Below are 20,873 nucleotides of genomic sequence, written 5' to 3' on the forward strand. Positions count from 1 at the left end.
ACCTCCCACGCGGTACCAGGAGGAGGGTTTCTAGCCGAAGGAGGACGGGTCAGCAGGACTCGGGGTGCTGAGAGATCACCAACGCCTCACCGCGGGGGGCGTCGCGGAGAGGAGAGCGGTGGAAAGCGGGCCCTTTTATTAGTTCTTCACTTTCAGGTTCATTCACTAAATTCCAGTCTACACAGGGTCTTCGGGGAGGTGGAAATGTGTGGGTAGCTTCCCTTGCCCACTGAATTTGTGCCCATGCTTCATCCCCAGAGTTGACATAGTGGAGAGTCTTAGGGCTCATGACCCCCCTCCACCCCATCAGTGACAAAGTGCCCCAGAGCCTCCACCCTCGCCTCCCTTTTCTCCCTTGGGTGCTCTCCCAGCAGTTCTTTGCCCCTTCAGGATTCTTTGCTCCTCTCCCAAATCCTTGCTCTGGTGGCTCTGTCTTATTCTCCGTCAGGGCCATGTGCCTGCTGAGTGGGCCCAGGAGGTGTTGTAGGAGAGTAAGGGGCTTCTGCTCTACCGGTAGGAGAGAGACAAAAGCCCTCCGAGTGAGTGATCTAAAAGCCAACCAGACTGTTTACATTGTGAAAACTTCTGCTGGCAATTTTCTGTACCTATTTCTACTAAAAAAGTTTCTCTAGTTTTTGTTTTGAGAGTACACGGAAGTATTTTACTTTCTTACATTTATAAGGTGTCAGCTTCCAGGAAAGGGAAGAAAACTGATCATTCCACAACTATAATGGCATAGAAGCTTGGTCACTCTACACACACTCTCATGGAGCTTGTCATATGCTCCTTCCTCAATCTCGGTTTGAGGATTATGACTCTAAAACCTCAGCATGGATTTTTGGCACAAGAAAGATGAAAGTTTCTGTGTCTCTCTGGCTTTACTGTACCTGCCCATAAAGTAAAAGATTCAGTGCCGTGGGGGCTTCTTGCATTCTCAGATTAATCTGGCATCACTGGGCTTGCAATTCCTCAAGATGACAATGGATGGTGCTCAGTAGTGACCGCCTCTTTAGATAGAGCTTGTTTCTCCCCAGTTACCCACAGTCCCCACCACTCCCTATGTATTACACCAGGCCTGTGTTATTTGTCTACAATTTCATTAAGCCCTGTGTCCACATTTGAGCTTCCAAGACATAAGATATATCAATCCTTTAACTAAATTTTGTATCTCATTAGCCTTTTGACCTTCAGAACTGGAACCAATTATTCCCCACCCACTCTGGACATCTATTACTAGAAATACTGTATTACTGATCCAATATCAAATTCATGCTTTTGAGTCTCAGCACTTTCCGAGATGGAGTGACCAAGGACCTACTAGGTCACAGATGGGAGTGCAGTGATGAATCTAACATCTTAAATGAAGCTGTAGAGGAAAAAAAACCCACATTTCTTTCCTACTCCATGTTCCAGCCTGTTTGATTCTTTCATGGGTCAAAGACTGCCACTCTAGCGGCACACCTGGGCCAGTGCCACGGGCTGGCTTCCTAAGCTTCATCGTGCCATCTGCTCCGAGGTCTGCCATTTCCCCAGGTCACTACCGCTGAATGGTATGCAGGTCTCCACTTGCCTGGAACCTGCTGCTTTCCTCCTTCCCAGTCTCAGAGAAAGCATCCCTCCCTCTCTCCTTACCCTGAAAGACACTCATGTGCCTCAGTACTTGTGGGGTGCTAAGCATCATCTCTGAGTATCTTCCAGCAGTGTCTCCTTTCTATCCAATACAAATCTCTGAAATGAAAAGATATATATATAAAAATACTAATAACCTAGTTGGCTACCTGAAACAAAAGGAAAGATCAGAACATGCACAAATCAACATATTGATAAGAAGACCACCTAAGAAGCCTAATCGTTTGGGGCTTGTCTGCAACTTGTCATCCCATGATCACTCCTTGGTTCTAGGCCATGTGGTGGCGTGATGCTGTAGTGGGTAATGTGCACATTTGGCTAATGCTCTGATACAGAGATCTGAAGAGACAAGAATGTGTTTATTTTGTTGCTGTCTGCTTTAGGAAATCAAGGACTGTGGACTGATTGTGTCTCCTGCCATCCCTGAGAATTTTTCTCACTAAACTGGTATTATTCTGGGAGGTGGATCTAAAGGTTTAGAAAAAGACTCTGTATGGGAAATGTCATATGATATTTCATAATTAGAACAAGTTTCAGAAGAGAGCAAGGGTAGTTCCACTTTAGGATATTATAGTAGTTAGAATATGAGTGGGGGAATTTTCTCATTGCCAATTGATTAGCTTTTTTGGGGGGAAATATCTGGGAATGTTCTCCTCCCAAGGTAAGTAATAGACCATGACCCCACCTACAGTACCATTTCCTATTGGCCCTCTCAGCATACCCCGCGCACACAGGCTCATGAACACACATGCACACACATGCACGCACGCACCACCAGTTATGTGAACGTGTTCATGGATTTGAGCATACATGTGTTCTCTCTGCTGGACAGAAATGTAGAAAGTTAGCATGAAGGATAGCAAATGCAAATGGAAGAACTGTACATTTCTAGATGATACGATGTGCAATTTGCAGTGTAAGCTGGCAGGAACTGGGTCTTCACTATAGGTGAGTTATCTTCAGTAGTGTCATTCCTTGGTAGCTATAGCTCCTTTTAATCATGACTTCATTGGACAATTTTGCCCTGACAGTCGGCCTTGCTCAGGTGGACAGAGTCTATGAGGTGCTATTTGGACATTCGAAAGTCAATAAGAGTGAGAGACACTAGGCTTGTCCCCAGCTAATTCGCTGGCCTCAGGAGACTTCCCACGCATTTGAGAGCTTCCATATAATCCAAGAGGGTAGGGACCTTGTGAGCCTAAGCATTAATTTTCTAGTAGCATTACAAGGTCTGGCAGATGGCAGGCTCTCAGCAAATGTTTCTTGGGAAATGACCAAAATGAATGAGAACTGAACATGCCTGGTCACCCACCTTTAATGATGAGGTGGAAAGAATTTGCAAGGAATTGCGGGTGAGTCCAGGCTGGGTAGGAATCCAAGTTCTTCTACTCTCACGGGCAAGGTACTTATTCCTTCCGATCTTGAATTTCTGCTACTCTTAGGAATGTGGTAAGGATTAAGTAAGTATTCAATTCTCAAAGTATTTAGTGTAACGTCTTCAGAGAATATATGTAGAATGTTAAATGAATGACATGTTTGTCATATGATTTTCATGATTGAAGCCAAGTTCTTAATTAATTACCCATAAGTATATAACCTAAGAGAACATTTAATAATTACTATGACGTTTTAGGTATCATGATAGAATTCGTGATAAAACATGCTGAATATTCTAGTAACGATTATAATTAATAAAAGCAACAATACTACTGTTGTTGCTATTATCTACTGTCATCTACTGTTTACAAACCACTTAACGTGTTTGTACCATGCTAAGGACTTCTTACGGGTTATTTCATTTCAACTATACAGCAGCTCTATGAAGGAGGTACAATTATATTTTTTCTTCAGATAAGAAAAATGAGAGGCGGATGGATTAGATAGCTACACAATCATACACCTAATATGTGACAAATCAGAGCTCAAACTCAAGTCTGCCCTAGAGCCCATCCCAAGTTCCCAAATTTTTATTGCTTTTTAGAAGTTATAATTCTACATTCTAACTCATATGCATAGATCAAAAAAAATTCTGAACTCAATGAAACCACTTATACACACATCGTTTTAAGTTTTATTTATACTTCTTAGTTCAAGAATTACACACTAGCCAACATTATTATATATTTACATGCTGAAAGTGGCTGTAATGTTTAAATCCAAGAAAATAATTCTTATGTGCTACTCATTTATAATCCTCATTTGTTACTATCTCATGTATCCCAGAGATTGTAGTAATCCTGTTTTTTAGAAAGACATGAAAATAGATGCAATGATATCCACTTGTGTTTTGCATTTTCTAGCCATTGGAAAATGTGCATTATGTGCATATTAAGAAAGGCTACAAGGTAATTAGTAAGGCTGATAATCACTACATTGTGAAGAAACTAGAATATCACTTTTTATAAAAGGACAATTCAGAACTGTGCAGGGACAATATTCATAACAGAACTATTTAAACACCCATGCAAATAAAAACTTTAAAATGTTATGGAATTTAAATTATTTTCAACTTTGAATTAATATGTTTAAAATGAACACTGAACTCAAATTATTGAACTAAAAAGAGAAAGATACAAGCTGATGAAACTGTCAACTTGCTTCAGATGGTGCCAGGACACACATATGGGCATCAGAATAATGACGTGTGACAGGAAAGAGACATTTGGTTTTAAAGTTAAAAAAACACAAAGATTTGTTCTTCAGTTTGGATCGCATTTACCTTTTTCACAAAACAAATTCTCAAAGCAAATTAAAACCCGATGTCAGCGTTTTGCATTCATCTATGGATTTACAGAAATGTTTTACTTCAATTTGCAAATAACTAATAGATATTTAAGTGGTTTTTTTTCTTAAATGACTTCTTTAGTGTGGTGTCTTAATTAGCATTCTGTTGGCTCCTTACTACTTTTTACAATGTTCCTAGTGTATTTGGAAAATATTTTTTAAACCTTTGGTGTGAAGCAGTGTCTTTTTTTCCCACTTTCCCTCATTTTTTCTTTTTCGTTTTCTTTTTTCTTTTTTAATAATTCTGGAGTCTTTGGTTAAAAGGAACAATACTACCTAAGGACAAAATGCTATTATTAAAAAAAAGGTCTTCTCTATGTATTATGTGTAACACATTTCTGGAGCAGGTATGAATAAAAAGCATTTTTATTTCCTGAAGTGCCATCAATATAAACCTTTACTCTTTGAAAATTGAGATTTAAGTTATGATCTTTGATTTCTTAAACTCTTACATATAAAAAATTCTATCAAGTAATCAATGATCATTTCTGCTTTTCCCAGTTGACATTTCTAAGGCTATCTCTTGGTTGTTTCATCGACTACATAAACACTATAGCATTTCCCATAGAGGGGGCAGGAGTGGGAATGACTGAGCGGGCAAGTAAAAGCGTACGTGTGTTTGAATGTGTGTGTGTGTGTGTGTGTGTGTGTGTGTGTGTGTGTGTGTGTGTGTGTGTGTGTGTGTGTGTGTGTGTCTGTGTGATAGCAAATTGAAACCCTTCTGTCTGGGATCCCAAACCATTTATGCAAAAGGGTATTTAAATTTCTCTGCTGGGGCTGCAGCAACTGTACTTAGTAAAAAAATAAATAAAAATTAAGGGAAAAAAACCTAAACAATTATTTGTATCTATCGACTATTCATTTACAGCATGTTTAATTATTTACATAATAACACATCAACTTAAGCCATAAACAGAATTAGCATGTTGCCTTACCATAAAATACAAATTAGAAGTTAAAAATATTTAAGAAATCTGTTTTAATATTTACACACGTTCAGTGAAAGTTATGGTTGCTCACATTACATGGACTCTGTATACTCAGCAAAATGGCATGATTGCTACAGTTGAGAATATCTGCCCTAACCAACATGGTGGGATTTAGTTATTTTTTTTCCTCCTCCTAGGAGGAATTTTTTTTTTCTTTTATCATTTTGTGTTTTCTTAAGACATTTTTCTTTTTAAATCACCAATGGACAATGTTATTTGTTTCCTTGAAAAAGAGAATAGACAAGCAATGTGAAAACTAGTTAATTTCTATGTTCTGAGGTACAGTACTATTGTAGTGTCAAACTGTGCAGTGGTTCATAAGAACTGTAGGCATTGATTCGCTGATAGAGAAATGCTCAGTACCCTGTATTACTTGTTTCAATATGTTGATTTGTCAGTTGCCAAATAAAAAAATATTCATACACTGATTTAATGAAGGAAATAAACATATTAGCTTATTCCTTTTGTTTTCCAACGTATGAATGCATATATATGTATGTATGTTTACATGGATCTATATATACACATATATACATGTAGATATGTTGTAGACCTGCTTGTTGGCTGTTTTTGTTATTGAGTATGACTTTACTCATCAGATTGGACAACAGTTACCTATAGAAAATGGAAATTTGTCTTAGTTGCCAATTTAATGCGGGTCTTGCTTAAAATAAACGTGACTCATTTCCCCATTATGCATTCCACTGAACTTTCTCTATGCATTGTGCTTTTGTAAGCTGACAGATTTTTTGTGTTCCTAATGCTAGAATGTAAAGTCTTTTGGTTCCTAAACCATTTTTATTATTATTATTTTTTTTTCCACTTAGCACTGCTTTTGAAGAAATGAGAAAAGGTCTAGATGGCACTGCTTAAGTCTTTTCCCGTTATTGAATTGCAGTAGAAAGAATTGTAACATTCCTTATGCAAACACATGATTATGTTGCATGAGTTTTCAGTTCTGAAAATGCATTTCATACCTACTAGCAGTCATGTACAATATATATACAGATTGAGATCAAAGATTGCATTTAGACTGTGCATTTTAGAGTCAGAATTTGCCTATGAATTGCACAAAGATGAAAAACACCTTAATTGCTGGCTATCTGGCTATTTTATTACCAAAAGAAAAACTATACATATATATATAAACTGATAGTAATACCATATCAGAATTGCCAAAACATACTTTTGTGGTCCTTAAATTTAAACACTGGATATCAAGCTGACTGGTCTTTTTGAAGACTTAAATATCTAGCACCCCTCCCTGGCCCTCCCCCAATTTGGTGACTAAAATCCAATTCAAACACAATAAATATACACTTTAAGAATAAATTCTATATCTACTGTTATCTCTGGGCAGGATGAGGCAGTTTTTTCTACCTACATGGTTACTGAATGCCAATATATGGATTTCGCTCTAGGGCTTCTGTTTCAAGGTCCCATCTTCTCCTTTTCCCTAGATTTTTCTTATCTCTGCAGGCGGAAATGAATCCCCGGTCATATGCTTTTGAGGCTCATGTTGCAAAGCTGCTTCTGTCCACTTTGATCTAGATTTCTCTGTTGACTTCCCTGGACATCAAAATTTTGTTGTAACCATAAATGACAATATGAAGGATTTTTATGGCTTTTATGATAATTGCAATTAAGAGCCCACTTTTAGGTTGGAGCTCTGAGTTGTCTCTAGAAAAACCTTTCCAGAATGGCATTTTGGAGTTGTACACCTGAGTTATCAATATGCTCCTTCCTGATATATGCTACTCAAACTTTAAGCCCTAGTGACAAGGGGCAGGCACTTTTATTAGCGTGATGTCCCAAAATGATTGCCCAGGGGAAAGTGTGTCCCCGGAGAAACTTGAGGAATCTCTGCTCTGAGCCCAGGGGCAGCATGAAGGTTGGATTCTGCCCAAAGATCATACTCAGAGGTGTTCAAGTGTATAATCAAAAAAATAAGGACCAGAGTTCCCTATGCTGGTGAAAAAAAATATCATCCCATTTGGGGGGGCAAATTCAGAAAGCTGGATGTTAAACCTTTTTTTTCTCTAATAGTGGGAATAGAAGGGCAGCAAGACTCCATCATATTTGAAGCTGCTGAATCATCAGGGAAAGAAAACATACATTTTATCCACAGGCAGATACTGGCCTTGGCTACTATGCACAATTAGGGATGTTACTCTGAAAAGAAGTGTTTATTTTTTAAATAGAAATAGCAAAGTCACCCTCCAAGAAAAAGTTCAGTCAAATCAAACTCTAAGGAAAAATGAGCAATTCACTATTTTCTCCAAGAAAGGCAAAATATGAACCGCACATTGACAGAATAAAATATATTAGCTTATTCTCTTGCCTGTCCAACATACGAATGCATATATCCAATTAGTATAGAAAGAAGCACAATGACATAATTTAAAAATTGAATAAAAACAGTACCTCGTGCCTGCCTGATTATGTTATATATTTTTCTACAGTATCAACTGAGGCTCATAACATTCACCATGTTAATGTTATTCTGTTTTCCATGACTTTTCCTATTTTCTTTGATTAGGCAGATTGCAACATACACAATGAAATCACCCTTAAAAAAATCAAACCCAGCAAAACTACAAAGTAACCCTACTTGTGCACATAATCTTTGAAGTACTGTTTGCTATGAAAGATACAAAGGTGAACTTCACTGCACATAAGGAAACATAGTTCTCTCAAAATCTCTCCAAAGCCTTACTTTGTCTGTCTCTTAAGCATATAATCAGAATTTCAGAAGCAAGAAAAGTTAGAAAAGACCATTAATCCTCTAAAGAAATAAACAAATCCTTCCTTTGAAATAACCTAAATTCAGAAATATACTGTAGGAAAATGTTGTAGAGACAGCTGACACTGTCTGAGAAAAGCATCCTGTTTGCTAGCTCTGTCTGTGCTTTATATTCATATATTGGAATGACTCCCAGCGTAACCTAAGATGATTCTAATTCCACTATCTTTTCTATTTGGGGGGTGTCTTTTTATTAGATAAACTATAAAAACCTCTCTAGGTATGCTGTCAAAAGCTTGTGAGGTTGGAGGAAAAAAATCTCTCTCACTTTACCTTTCGCCACTGAACACAGTATGTGTGGACCAGATGCTACAAGGGGCTGATAAGGGTCATGCTGCTCACTTGCTTTAATTTTGTTACAACAGCTGTTTCTGGATTTTCCACTCTGCTCTGGGTTATTAACTCTTAGTTTAACGACCTCGGAAATAGCCTCTTAGAAAAATTTCTTTGGCCCCCATGCATGAAAACGTTCAGAAGTCTCCCCTTCTCTAAATGTCAAAGTAGAATATGTTGGAGTTGATTCTTATGCTCAAGCAAACAGAGCCTGGCCAAACTGGTTTCCTGAGTCTCTGTCTTGACTCTCCCTATCCTGTTTGAACTACATGAGAACCTTCTACAATCCAGTGGGAATCAACTTCCCATGGCACCATTATCACCTTAATAAGACAGGCATAGACCATCTTCAGTTAGCATGTTTGCGTGGCACAGCAGACCGGATGCCAACCTTAGGAAGGAAGACGGGGGGTATCTGGGTACGACCGCTTCTCTGCGAAATGACTGATGACGCTATTGACCCTTCTAGAATATCTTCTAAATTACTGCCCTCCATATAGGCTGTGTACTAAGCAGAAAAAGTGGGACACTCAGACTCAGTTTTGCCAGCATGTGTACAAATCACTTGCATTTTAACTGGAAAACCACAGGGACCTTAGTGTATTCATGACTTAGCAGAAGCAACCCAAATGGTATGAAATGGACCACAGGATAGGCCAGCAACTAAGGTATTTTAGCATCACTTTTGTCCTGGAGTGATGTGTTTTCCAAGTTCTACGTCAGGCTGTACAACTGGTTTGAGGAGGGATCTAGTCCTTGCTTCCCATGGGAGGCTATGTTTTAGTTCACATAGTAAAGCCAATAGACGATGTTGAAGAAGGAAAAAACCACTGGGAAGAATATGCGGGACCACCGATCTATGGCATTCACATCAGTCAAGTCGGGGATGGTGATTTTCAGTTGGGAGGCGCGTCTCCGCAGGCGGCTTTTCTTCTGTGCCACGTGCCGTTCCAGGGCATTTCGGCCAAAACTATGCCTGGGTAACCCGGCTTTCCGATACTGGATGCTGGAGGCATCGCAGGCCAGCATTGTGCTCCTGGGGTCTCCAAGTCCCAGCACAGCCTCGGAAGTGGCCATTTCATTTTTTATCTCAAGAGTGCTCAGTAATATGTTCTCATGGGGGTCCATCTGGAAAGGAGAAGAACCAAACAAGACTTTCAAAATAATAAGCCTTTAATGGTGATTATTACACAAGGCACTATGATATGTAGTTTAGAAATTTATCATAGTGGTTAAGAGAACTGGATTTGCAGTGACATGATCTAAATTTGAATTGTGGCTCTGCAACTATCACCTGTGTGAGTTTCAGCTTCTTCATTTATTAAATGGTATAATAATCCAACCCTAGAGGACGGCTGTAATGACGTAAAGGTATAATAGATTGTTGCGAGTATCATTTTCATGATTTCTACTTAGAGCACACAGATAAATGGAAAGCATGACACCCCCCTTTAAAGAATTTACAGTCTTAATTACAACTACCTAAAAAATTAAACTGAACTAGGTATGAAATAGCATTAGAGGATGAATTATTGAATTGTGCTCAAAATAGAAGACTAACTACAGATGAATTCATGATAAAACTAGAACTAAAAAGAGTAGGTAAGGAGAGGTCTTCAAGATGGCAGAGGAGAAAGACATGCAGATCACCTTCCTCCCCACAAATACATCAGAAATACATCTATGCGTGGAACAACTCCTACAGAACACCTACTGAATGCTGGCAAAAGACCGCAGACTTCCCAAAAGGGTCTTTGTGCTCCAGCCGGGTGTCAGGACTGTGTCTCTGAGGTGGGAGAGCTGAGATCAGGACATTGGTCCACCAAAGACCTCCTGGCTCCACGTAATATCAAATGGCAAAAGCTCTCCCAGAGATCTCCATCTCAATACTAAGACCCAGATCCACTCAATGACCAGCAAGCTACAGTGCTGGACACCGTATGTCAAACAGCTAGCAAGACAGGAACACAACCCCATCCATTAGCAGAGAGGCTGCCTAAAATCATAATAAGGTCAGAGACACCCCAAAACACATCACCGGATGCGATCCTGCCCACCAGAAAGACAAGATCCAGCCTTATCCACCAGAACACAGGCACCAGTCTCCTCCACCAGGAAGCCTACACAACCCACTGAACCTACCTTAGATACCGGGGGCAGACACCAAAAACAACGGGAACTAAGAACCTGCAGCCTGTGAAAAGGAGACCCCAAACACACTAAGATAAGCAAAATGAGAAGACAGAGAAACACACAGCAGATGAAGGAGTAAGGTAAAAACCCACCAAACCAAACAAATGAAGAGGAAATAGGCAGTCTACCTGAAAAAGAATTCAGAGTAATGATACTAAAGATGATCCAAAATCTTGGAAATAGACTGCAGAAAATACAAGAAACATTTAACAAGGACCTAGAAGAAGTAAAGAGCAAATAAACAATGATGAACAACACAATACATGAAATTAAAAATTCTCTAGAAGGAATCAATAACAGAATAACTGAGGCAGAAGAACGGATAAGTGACCTGGAAGATAAAATAGTGGAAATAACTACTGCAGATCAGAATAAAGAAAAAAGAATGAAAAGAATTGAGGACAGTCTCAGAAATCACTGGGACAACATTAAACACACCAATATTCAAAATACAGGGGTCCTAGAGGACGAAGAGAAAAAGAAAGGGACTGAGAAAATATTTGAAGAGATTATAGTTGAAAACTTCCCTAATATGGGAAAAGAAATAGTTAATCCTGTCCAGGAAGCGCTGAGAGTCCTATTCCAGATAAATCCAAGGAGAAACATGCCAAGACACATATTAATCAAACTATCAGAAATTAAGTACAAAGAAAAAATATTAAAAGCAGCAAGGGAAAAACAACAAATAATATACAAGGGAATCCTCATGAGGTTAACAGCTGATCTTTCAGCAGAAACTCTACAAGCCAGAAGGAAGTGGCAGGACATATTTAAAGTGATGAAAGGGAAAAACCTACAACCAATACTACTCTACCCAGCAAGAATCTCCTTCGGATTTGACGGAGAAATTAAAACCTTTACAGACAAGCAAAAGCTAAGAGAATTCAGCACCACAAAACCAGCTTTACAACAAATGCTAAAGGAACTTCCCTAGACAGGAAACACAGGAGAAGGAAATATCTACAATAACAAACCCAAAACAATTAAGAAAATGGTAATAGGAACATACATATCAATAACTACCTTAAATGTAAATGGATTAAATGCTCCAACCAAAAGACATAGACTGGCTGAATGGATACAAAAACAACACCTGTATATATGCTGTCTACAAGAGACCCACTTCAGACCTAGGGACACATACAGACTGAAAGTGAGGGGATGGAAAAAGATATTCCACGCAAATGGAAATCAAAATAAAGCTGGAGTAGCAATTCTTGTATCAGACAAAATAGACTTTAAAATAAAGACTATTACAAGAGACACAGAATGACACTACATAATGATCAAGGGATCAATCTAAGAGGAAGATATAACAATTGTAAATATTTATGCACCCAACATAGGAGCACCTCAATACATAGGCAAATGCGAACAGCCATAAAAGGGGAAATTGACAGTAACACATTCATAGAAGGGGACTTTAACACCCCACTTTCACCAATGCACACATCATCCAAAATTAAAATAAATAAGAAAACACAAGATTTAAATGATACATTAAACAAGATGGACTTAATTGATATTTATAGGACATTCCATACAAAAATAACAGAATCCACTTTCTTCTCAAGTGCTCATGGAACATTCTCCAGGATAGATCATATCATGGGTCACATATCAAGCCTTGGTAAATTTAAGAAAATTGAAATCGTATCAAGTATCTTTTCGACCACAACGCTATGAGACTAGATACCCATGAGAGAAAAAAATCAGTAAATATACAAACACATAAAAGCTAAACAATACACTACTAAATAACCAAGAGATCACTGAAGAACTCAAAGAGGAAATAAAAAAATACATAGAAACAAAAGACAATGAAAACACGAAAACCCCAAATCTATGGGATGCAGCAAAAACAGTTCAAAGAAGGAAGTTTATAGAAATACAATCCTACCTCAAGAAACAAGAAACATCTCAAATAAACAACCTAACCTTACACCTAAAGGTACAAGGGAAAGAACAAACAAAACCCAAAGTTAGTAGAAGGGAAGAAATCATAAAATCAGAGCAGAAATAAATGAAATAGAAACAAAGAAAACAATAGCAAAGATCAATAAAACTAAAAGCTGGTTCTTTGAGAAGACAAACAAAATTGATAAACCATTAGCCAGACTCATCAAGAAAAAGAGGGTGAGGACTCAAATCAACAAAATTAGAAATGAAAAAGGAGAAGTAACAACTGACACGGCAGAAATACAAAGGATCATGAGAGATTACTACAAGCAACTATATTCCAATAAAATGGACAACCTGGAAGAAATGGACAAATTCTTAGAAAAGCACAACCTTCTGAGACTGAACCAGGAAGAAATAGAAAATAGAAACAGACGAATCACAAGCACTGAAATTGAGACTGTGACTAAAAATCTTCCAACAAATGGAAGCCCAGGACCAGATGGCTTCACAGTCGAATTCTATCAAACATTTAGAGAAGAGCTAACACCTATCCTTCTCAAACTCTTCGAAAAGATAGCAGAGGGAGAAACACTCCCAAACTCACTTTATGAGGCCACCATCACCCTGATACCAAAACAAGACAAAGATGTCACAAAGAAAGAAAACTACAGGCCAATATCACTGATGAACATCGATGTAAAAATCCTCAACAAAATACTAGCAAACAGAATCCCACAGCACATTAAAAGGATCATACACCATGATCAAGTGGGGTTTATCCCAGGAATGCAAGCATTCTTCAATATACACAAATCAAGCAATGATACACCATATTAACAAACTGAAGGAGAAAAACCATATGATCATCTCAATAGATGCAGAAAAAGCTTTTGACAAAATTCAACACCCATTTATGATAAAAACCCTCCAGAAAGTAGGCGTAAAAGGAACTTACCTCAACATAATAAAGGCCATATATGACAAACCTACAGCCAACATCATTCTTAATGGTGAAAAACTGAAACCATTTCCTGTAAGATCAGGAACAAGACAAGGTTGTTCACTCTTACCACTATTATTCGACATAGTTTTGGAAGTTTTAGCCACAGCAATCAGAGAAGATAAAGAAATAAAAGGAATCAAAATCAGAAAAGAAGAAGTAAAGGTGTCACTGTTTGTAGATGACATGATACTATACATAGAGAATCCAAAAGATGCTACTAGAAAACTACTACAGCTAATCAATGAACGTGGTAAAGTAGTAGGATACTACATTAATGCACAGAAATCTCTTGCATTCCTATACAGTAATGTTGAAAAATGTGAAAGAGAATTAAGGAAACACTCCCATTTACCATTGCAGCAAAAAGAATAAAATACCTAGGAATAAACCTACCTAAGGAGACAAAAGACCTATATGCAGAAAACTATATATTTCTGTATGCAGAAAACTATATAAGACACTGATGAAAGAAATGAAAGATGATACAAACAGATGGAGAGATATAACATCTTCTTGGATTGGAAGAATCAACGTTGTGAAAATGACTACACGACCCAAAGCAATCTACAGATTCAATGCAATCCCTATCAAACTACCAATGGCATTTTTCACAGAGCTAGAACAAAATATTTCACAATGTGTATGGAAACACAAAAGACTCCAAATAGCCAAAGCAATCTTGAGAAAGAAAAACGGAGGTGGAGGAATCAGGTTCCCGGACTTCAGACTATACTACAAAGCTACAGTCATCAAAACAGTATGGTACTGGCAGAAAAACAGAAATATAGATCAATGGAACCAGATAGAAAGCCCAGAGATAAACCCACACACATATGGTCACCTTATCCTTGATAAAAGAGGCAAGAATATACAATGGAGGAAAGACAGACTCTTCAAGTAGTGGCGCTAGGAAAACTACACAGCTACAAGTAAAAGAATGAAATTAGAACAGTTCCTAACACCACATACAAAAATAAACTCAAAATGGATTAAAGACCTAAATGTAAGGGCAGACACTATAAAACTCTTAGAGAAAAACATAGGCAGAACACTATGACATACATCACAGCAAGAACCTTTTTGACCCACGTCCTAGAGAAATGGAAATAAAAACAAAAATAAACAAATGGGACCTAATGAAACTTAAAAGCTTTTGCACAGCAAAGGAAACCATAAACAAGACCAAAAGACAACCCTCAGAATGGGAGAAAATATTTGCAAATGAAGCAACTGACCAAGGATTAATCTCCAAAATTTACAAGCAGCTCATGCAGCTCAATATCAAGAAAACAAATAACCCAATCCAACAATGGGCAGAAGACCTAAATAGATAGTGCTCCAAAGAAGATATACAGATTGCCAACAAACATATGAAAGGATGCTCAAAGTCACCAATCATTAGAGAAATGCAAATCCAAACTATAATGAGGTATCACCTCACACCTGTCAGTATGGCCATCATCAAAAAATCTACAAACAATAAATGCTGGAGAGGGTGTGGAGAAAAGGGAACCCTCTTGCAGTGTTGCTGGGAATGTAGATTGATACAGCCACTAGGAGAACAGTATGGAGGTTCCTTAAAAAACTAAAAATAGAACTACCATATGACCCAGCAATCCCACTACTGGGCATATATCCTGAGAAAACCATAATTCAAAAAGAGTCATGTACCACAATGTTCATTGCAGCTCTGTTTATAATAGCCAGGACATGGAAGGAATCTAAGTGTCCATCCACAGACGAATGGATAAGGAAGATGTGGCACATATATATACAATGGAATATTACTCAGCCATAATAAGAAACGAAATTGAGTTATTCGTAGAGTGCTGGATGGACCTAGAGTCTGTTATACAGAGTGAAGTAAGTGAGAAAGACAAAAAAAAAATACTGTATGCTAACACATATATATGAATCTAAAAAAAAAAAAAAGTGGTTGTGAAGAACCTAGGGCCAGGACCGGAATAAAGACGCAGATGTACAGAATGGACTTGAGGACATGGGGAGGGGGAAGGGTAAGCTGTGACAAAGCGAGAGAGTGGCATGGACATATATACACTACCAAACGTAAAACAGATAGCTAGTGGGAAGCAGCCACATATCACAGAGAGACAGCTGGGTGCTTTGTGACCACCTAGAGGGGTGGGATAGGGAGGGTGGGAGGGAGACGCAAGAGGGAGGAGATATGGGGATATGTGTGTTGGTATAGGTGATTCACTTTATTATAAAGCAGAAACTAACACACCATTGTCAAGCAATTATACTCCAATAAAGATGTTAAAAGAAAGAAAAAGAAATAAATCTTTTATTCATTGCCAAGAAAAAGAAAAAAAAAAGAAAAAGAAAAACCACAGGTAACATATATTAAGCACCTGATTACACGCCAGAAACATTTTTGTATAACTTCATTTAATTGATGTATCTTAATGCCCAGTTACAAGATGTCACCTTAAATTTGCAGTGTCATTGTAAATAGGGTAAAGGAAGAATTCTGAACAATAAAAATGCAGGCAACATGTGACTTGCCAAAATGCAACAGAATTCAGAACAACAAGGAACTTGAAAATAAGAGCTGAACAGACTGCGGGTGGTGGAGGGATGAAAGGGGTGAGGAATTGACTTGCAATGGAAGGGAAGCAGGCAGGACTTAAGAGTTAGCCCAGAGTTATCTATACTGAGTTGAATTCTGGGCCCAGGGAGTAGAATTAAGGTGGCTATGTAGATACAGTGACCCTTTTTTCTCTTGGATTATTTCTTCTTGGCAAAGCTAAAGTAAAGGATGAATACTGACATCATGAATCCCCCAAATTAAATGATTATGTAATGCTTTTTGTTCTGTAAGCAGGGAAGATTTTTGTGTCTTATTTTTAAGAGGCCTCCATCGGTCTGGATAATAAAACTTAACTGCAACAAACTATTATTAACAATATAGTATATTTATTTTGGTGATGACTCAGAATGTATCTATTGCCAATAATTAAAAAAAAAATTTTTAAATCAATGTTTGTGTATTTTACTTTTTCTGTTTCCAGTTTTACTGAGAAATAATTGACATATATCACTGTATAATTTTAAGGCACACAACATGATGGTTTGATTTACATATATTGTGAAATGATTACCATAATAGGTTAAGCTAACATCCATCTTCTCATGTAGATACAATACAAAGAAAAGAAAAAAAAAAGGAAAAAAATTTCTGATGAGAACTCTTAGGATTTACTCTCTTAACTTTCCTATGTATCATACAGCTGTGTTCACTATAGTCATCATGCTGTACAGTATATCCCTAGTAACTATTTATCTCATAACTAAAATTTGTACCTAGTGCCTGGAACCTAGCAGATGCTCAAGAAATAAATGCTGATTGAATGAAATTAATTTTGTGACACTTAATATCTCACTTAACGTCTTCATGCTTCAACAATACGATGGATTTAATTTGGCAACACCATTCTGAAGACTGGAACTGCATGGGACTACCCCTTAAGTTCCTTTTCTACTCTAAGGCTTCTGCCTCTATTCATACAGGTCTCTTGCTAGAGCAGCAGGCTCAGGCACCCGAGATCTGGAAAACAACATTTCCAATGATACCCTGGACCACTTATATGGCAGATGCCCCATTTTTATGCACGAGAATGGAATTTAGTGAGTAGTATCTAGTAACTAAGACTAAGCATTTTACATACTGACCTTTCAGTTTCCCATTAGTCCTCTGGGATCAGCACAGATCTCATGCTCAGGAGATAAGGCACAGAGAGGTTAAGAAACTTAACACAAGTTCACCCAGTGAATAGGTGGCAGAGCAGGAACTGTAATCAGGTCTCTTTCACTGTGCCATGCTAAGGCACAGCCACAGCACCAAACCCCTAGAGCACTCTACAACTCATAAAAAGAAGACGGTCTCAGTGCATGGTAGGGGCAGTCACTTGGAGGCTTGCAAAATTTCCTTAATGAGGGGGTAGATAAAGAGTGTCTTGATTTAAATACATCACTAAAGATGAGAGCTCATGTAAAGTCCTGTTAACTATAACACTTGCAAGTAAGTAAACATCTGTGGTTTGAACGTCCATCAGCCCCACTAGCAAAAATTCTATTTAAGGAACCACCACTTTCCCCACTCTCAGTTTCTGTGCTTCAGGTGTGGCCATAGCCAATCAGAGCAATCCTGACACAGTGCTTGTTTCAGTGATGGATACATGCCCATTTCAGAACCAACGGCATGTCATGAGCCTTCAGATAGGCATACCGGAGTAAAGACTCTCAAACTTTTCCACTGGATTTGTACCTAGAAGTATGTGGCCCTGAATCTACTGAATCTGTTGAGATGCTTCAACTGTAAGAGGAGATCCTAACTTGAAAAGGAGCAAACATAAGGAGACATGGAGAATCCATGACCTGATGACACTGCGTTTGTATCTGGACATGCCTGACTTGCTGATGCTAAGCAAGATAATACATGTCTCTCTCTTCGAGTCTCAACTGAGACACAATTCATCCTGTTTATGGGTCTCAACAACCCTATTACATAGGCAGGGCAGGAAAGACATCAGAGACAGTTTCCACCTATAATAAGAATTTTTCACAACTCCAACTGAAATTAAGGAACTCTGCTAGAGTAATACAATCTTCAGTATGCAGAACAGTGCTGGGTTTCAATCCTTCTGGCTGGGACCAAAAGCATCTAGCAGCTGCTGGGTTTGGTGGCTAGCTGGTTAACTAGCTGCATTTTCCTTTTTCCCCCTTGTCTTTTTACTGCTCTCTTCCCTTCAAAGGATGTGAATGAACTGTGTTGGGAGCAAAGATCAAGGGTAAAAGCTTTGTATATGTGTTTCAACAGGCTCTTTTATATGTACCTCAAGTGGTAAAAGGGGAGAGCCTTTTAAATTTATTATGTTGAGCTTGTCATAGTAAATTATCTGTAGAGTTTATTTACTTTTAATCACCTTTATTGTTTAAATAAAATAAAAATAAATAAAAATAACTTTTATGCATGTGAAATTGAACAACTATTATCTTTCCTTCTTTCCCCTTTGAAATGTTTGTTTTTGGAAGGTGGTTGCTGATGTGAGGGTTTTTTTTGAAGGACGTACCTACTGCACCACTGCAGAATACGCTGTATTTCCATTTTACAGGTCAGGAAACCGAAGTTCAGAAAAATGAAGTGAGTTAATTAAGAGTAATAAAACAGTGTAATAGCTCCTGTCTGTTGATGATTATTTCAATGCAATAAGATTCCATGCTGCCTTCAGCATCTCCTAAAATTAGCCAAGGAAGCCTGACTCAGGTAGTGGTTTGGTGGGGGGAGAGTCTATTTCAGTGGCTCCCAAACTTTAATGTGCACCAGAGTTCCCTGGGAAGCCTTGTTAAGACACAGATCTCTGGGCCCCCTCCCAGAATTCCTCAGTTAGTAAGTCTGGGAGGCTCAGTAATCTGCATTTCTAAAAAGTTCCCAGGTGATGCTGGGCTAGGGTTCACATTTGGAAAACTACTGGTCTGTTGTACAGTAGGAGAAGGACATGACTAAATAAAGCAGCAGCAGAGGCCTTGAGGAACAATGAAAAAGCTGAAGTTCTGACCACTGTCCACACCATCAAGGTGAAAAGCAGTTTTCATAGAGAGAGAACACATTTAACTTCCATTTATCATTTACTAGAGACAGGCATTGTGTTAAAGTCTTTACACAACTGTAATAGTTAATCTTTTTAAAGAATTTTTTAATTTTAATTTTTTCTACAATTTTGAAAGGTTACTTGCCATTTATAGTTATTCCAAAATATTAGCTATATTCCGTGTTGATACATCCTCGTATTCCCTGTGTTGATACATCCTCGTATTCCCTGTGTTGTATACATCCTTGAGCCTATCTTATACCCAGTACTTCGTACCTTCCACTTCCCCATCCCTATGTTGCCCCTCCTCCCCCTCCCCTCTGGTAATCACTAGTTTGTTCTCTGTATCTGTGAGTCTGCTTCTTTTTTTGGTATATTCACCAGTTTGTTGTATTTTTAATATTCCACATATAAGTGATAACATACAGTATTTGTCTTTCTCTGTCTGACTGATTTCACTTAGCATAATACCCTCCAAGTCCATCCATGTTGCTGCAAATGGCAAAATTTCATTCTTTTTTATGGCTGAGTAGTATTCCATTGTCTGTATATACCACATCTTCTTTATCCATTCATTTGTTGATGGACACTTAGGTTGTTTCCATATCTTGGCTATTGTAAATAATGCTGTTATGAACACTGGGGTGGCATTTATCTTTTCAAATTAGAGTTTTTTGGGTTTTTTTTTGGATATATATATATATATATATATATATCTCCAATAGTGGAATTGCTAGGTTGTAATGTTTAATCTTGACAATAACATATGAGGAAGTTATTATTATTAATAGTCTCATTTTAAAAATAAGGAGATTGAGAATTAAGGATAGTTAGTGATCTGCCCAGAGCTGCAGTTAATAAGTAGTACAGCTGGCATTTAATCTGTTTGTTCCATGGTTCCTGCTCCTAAGGATGAAATGATACAATTGCATATCTTGACACTTTCTTCAATTATAAGTTCTTTCTTGGAATGCCTTCTCAGTATCAGGCTGTACTTAGGTGATGAAATTTCAGAAAATGGAAGGAATAGCAACTGTCACATGAATTTAGCTAATCTGTTTTAAAAATGAGTCTCTATCCCACCCTTTCCAGACTTGCCCAAGTGGCCTTGCTAATTGCCTTTCTCTTCACTTGTCTTGTAGAGACACAGGAGAAACCACTAAACTGTCCCTTTTTTTGGTAAGAACATTAACAAGAGATGGTTCCTCTTTAACTTATCAGAAAGAGCATGGAGCAATCTCTAGTGCCCTGGAAAACAAAACAAAATACTGATCAATATTTTTTGTCTTGCAATTTTCACCTATTTAAACACCCATGAGATTATTGTTGACAGTAATTAAAATGAGAGAGAAGGAAACCAAAAATACATGAAGGGAAACAGATGAAAGGGAGAAACTAATGAATAAATTGTCATTCTCTGTAGATAAATTGCCTTTGCAAGAAGCTTGCTGCAGGCCTTGCTTTTGTCTAAGGGTCTACACTACTGGCTTTCTACAGTTGACTTTTAACTCACAAGTGTCCATTCCCGACAAGGGTTTTTGGAGAGGCCCTACTAAGCAGGCCAATGCCAATAAAAGAAAGTCCTCTGTTCCCCGTTCAACAATCTGCTGTTGAAATTATGCTTT

At 38.0% G+C, this 20,873-nt stretch overlaps 1 protein-coding gene across 3 annotated transcripts in view; it reads right to left on the bottom strand.

The window, feature by feature from the left end:
• Nucleotides 1-9,318: 9,318 nt before the first annotated feature.
• The window catches only part of GABRB2 (gamma-aminobutyric acid type A receptor subunit beta2), a 293,005-nt gene continuing 281,450 nt past the window's right edge, over nucleotides 9,319-20,873 (bottom strand). For all 3 annotated transcript variants that reach the window (XM_060146526.1, XM_060146527.1, XM_060146525.1), the window contains one exon: nucleotides 9,319-9,666. In XM_060146526.1, the coding sequence (XP_060002509.1) occupies nucleotides 9,319-9,666 (348 nt within the window). The remainder of the gene's footprint in view (nucleotides 9,667-20,873) is intronic.

This window comes from Lagenorhynchus albirostris, chromosome 3 (assembly GCF_949774975.1).
Source record: "Lagenorhynchus albirostris chromosome 3, mLagAlb1.1, whole genome shotgun sequence".
Taxonomy (NCBI): Eukaryota; Metazoa; Chordata; class Mammalia; order Artiodactyla; family Delphinidae; genus Lagenorhynchus; species Lagenorhynchus albirostris.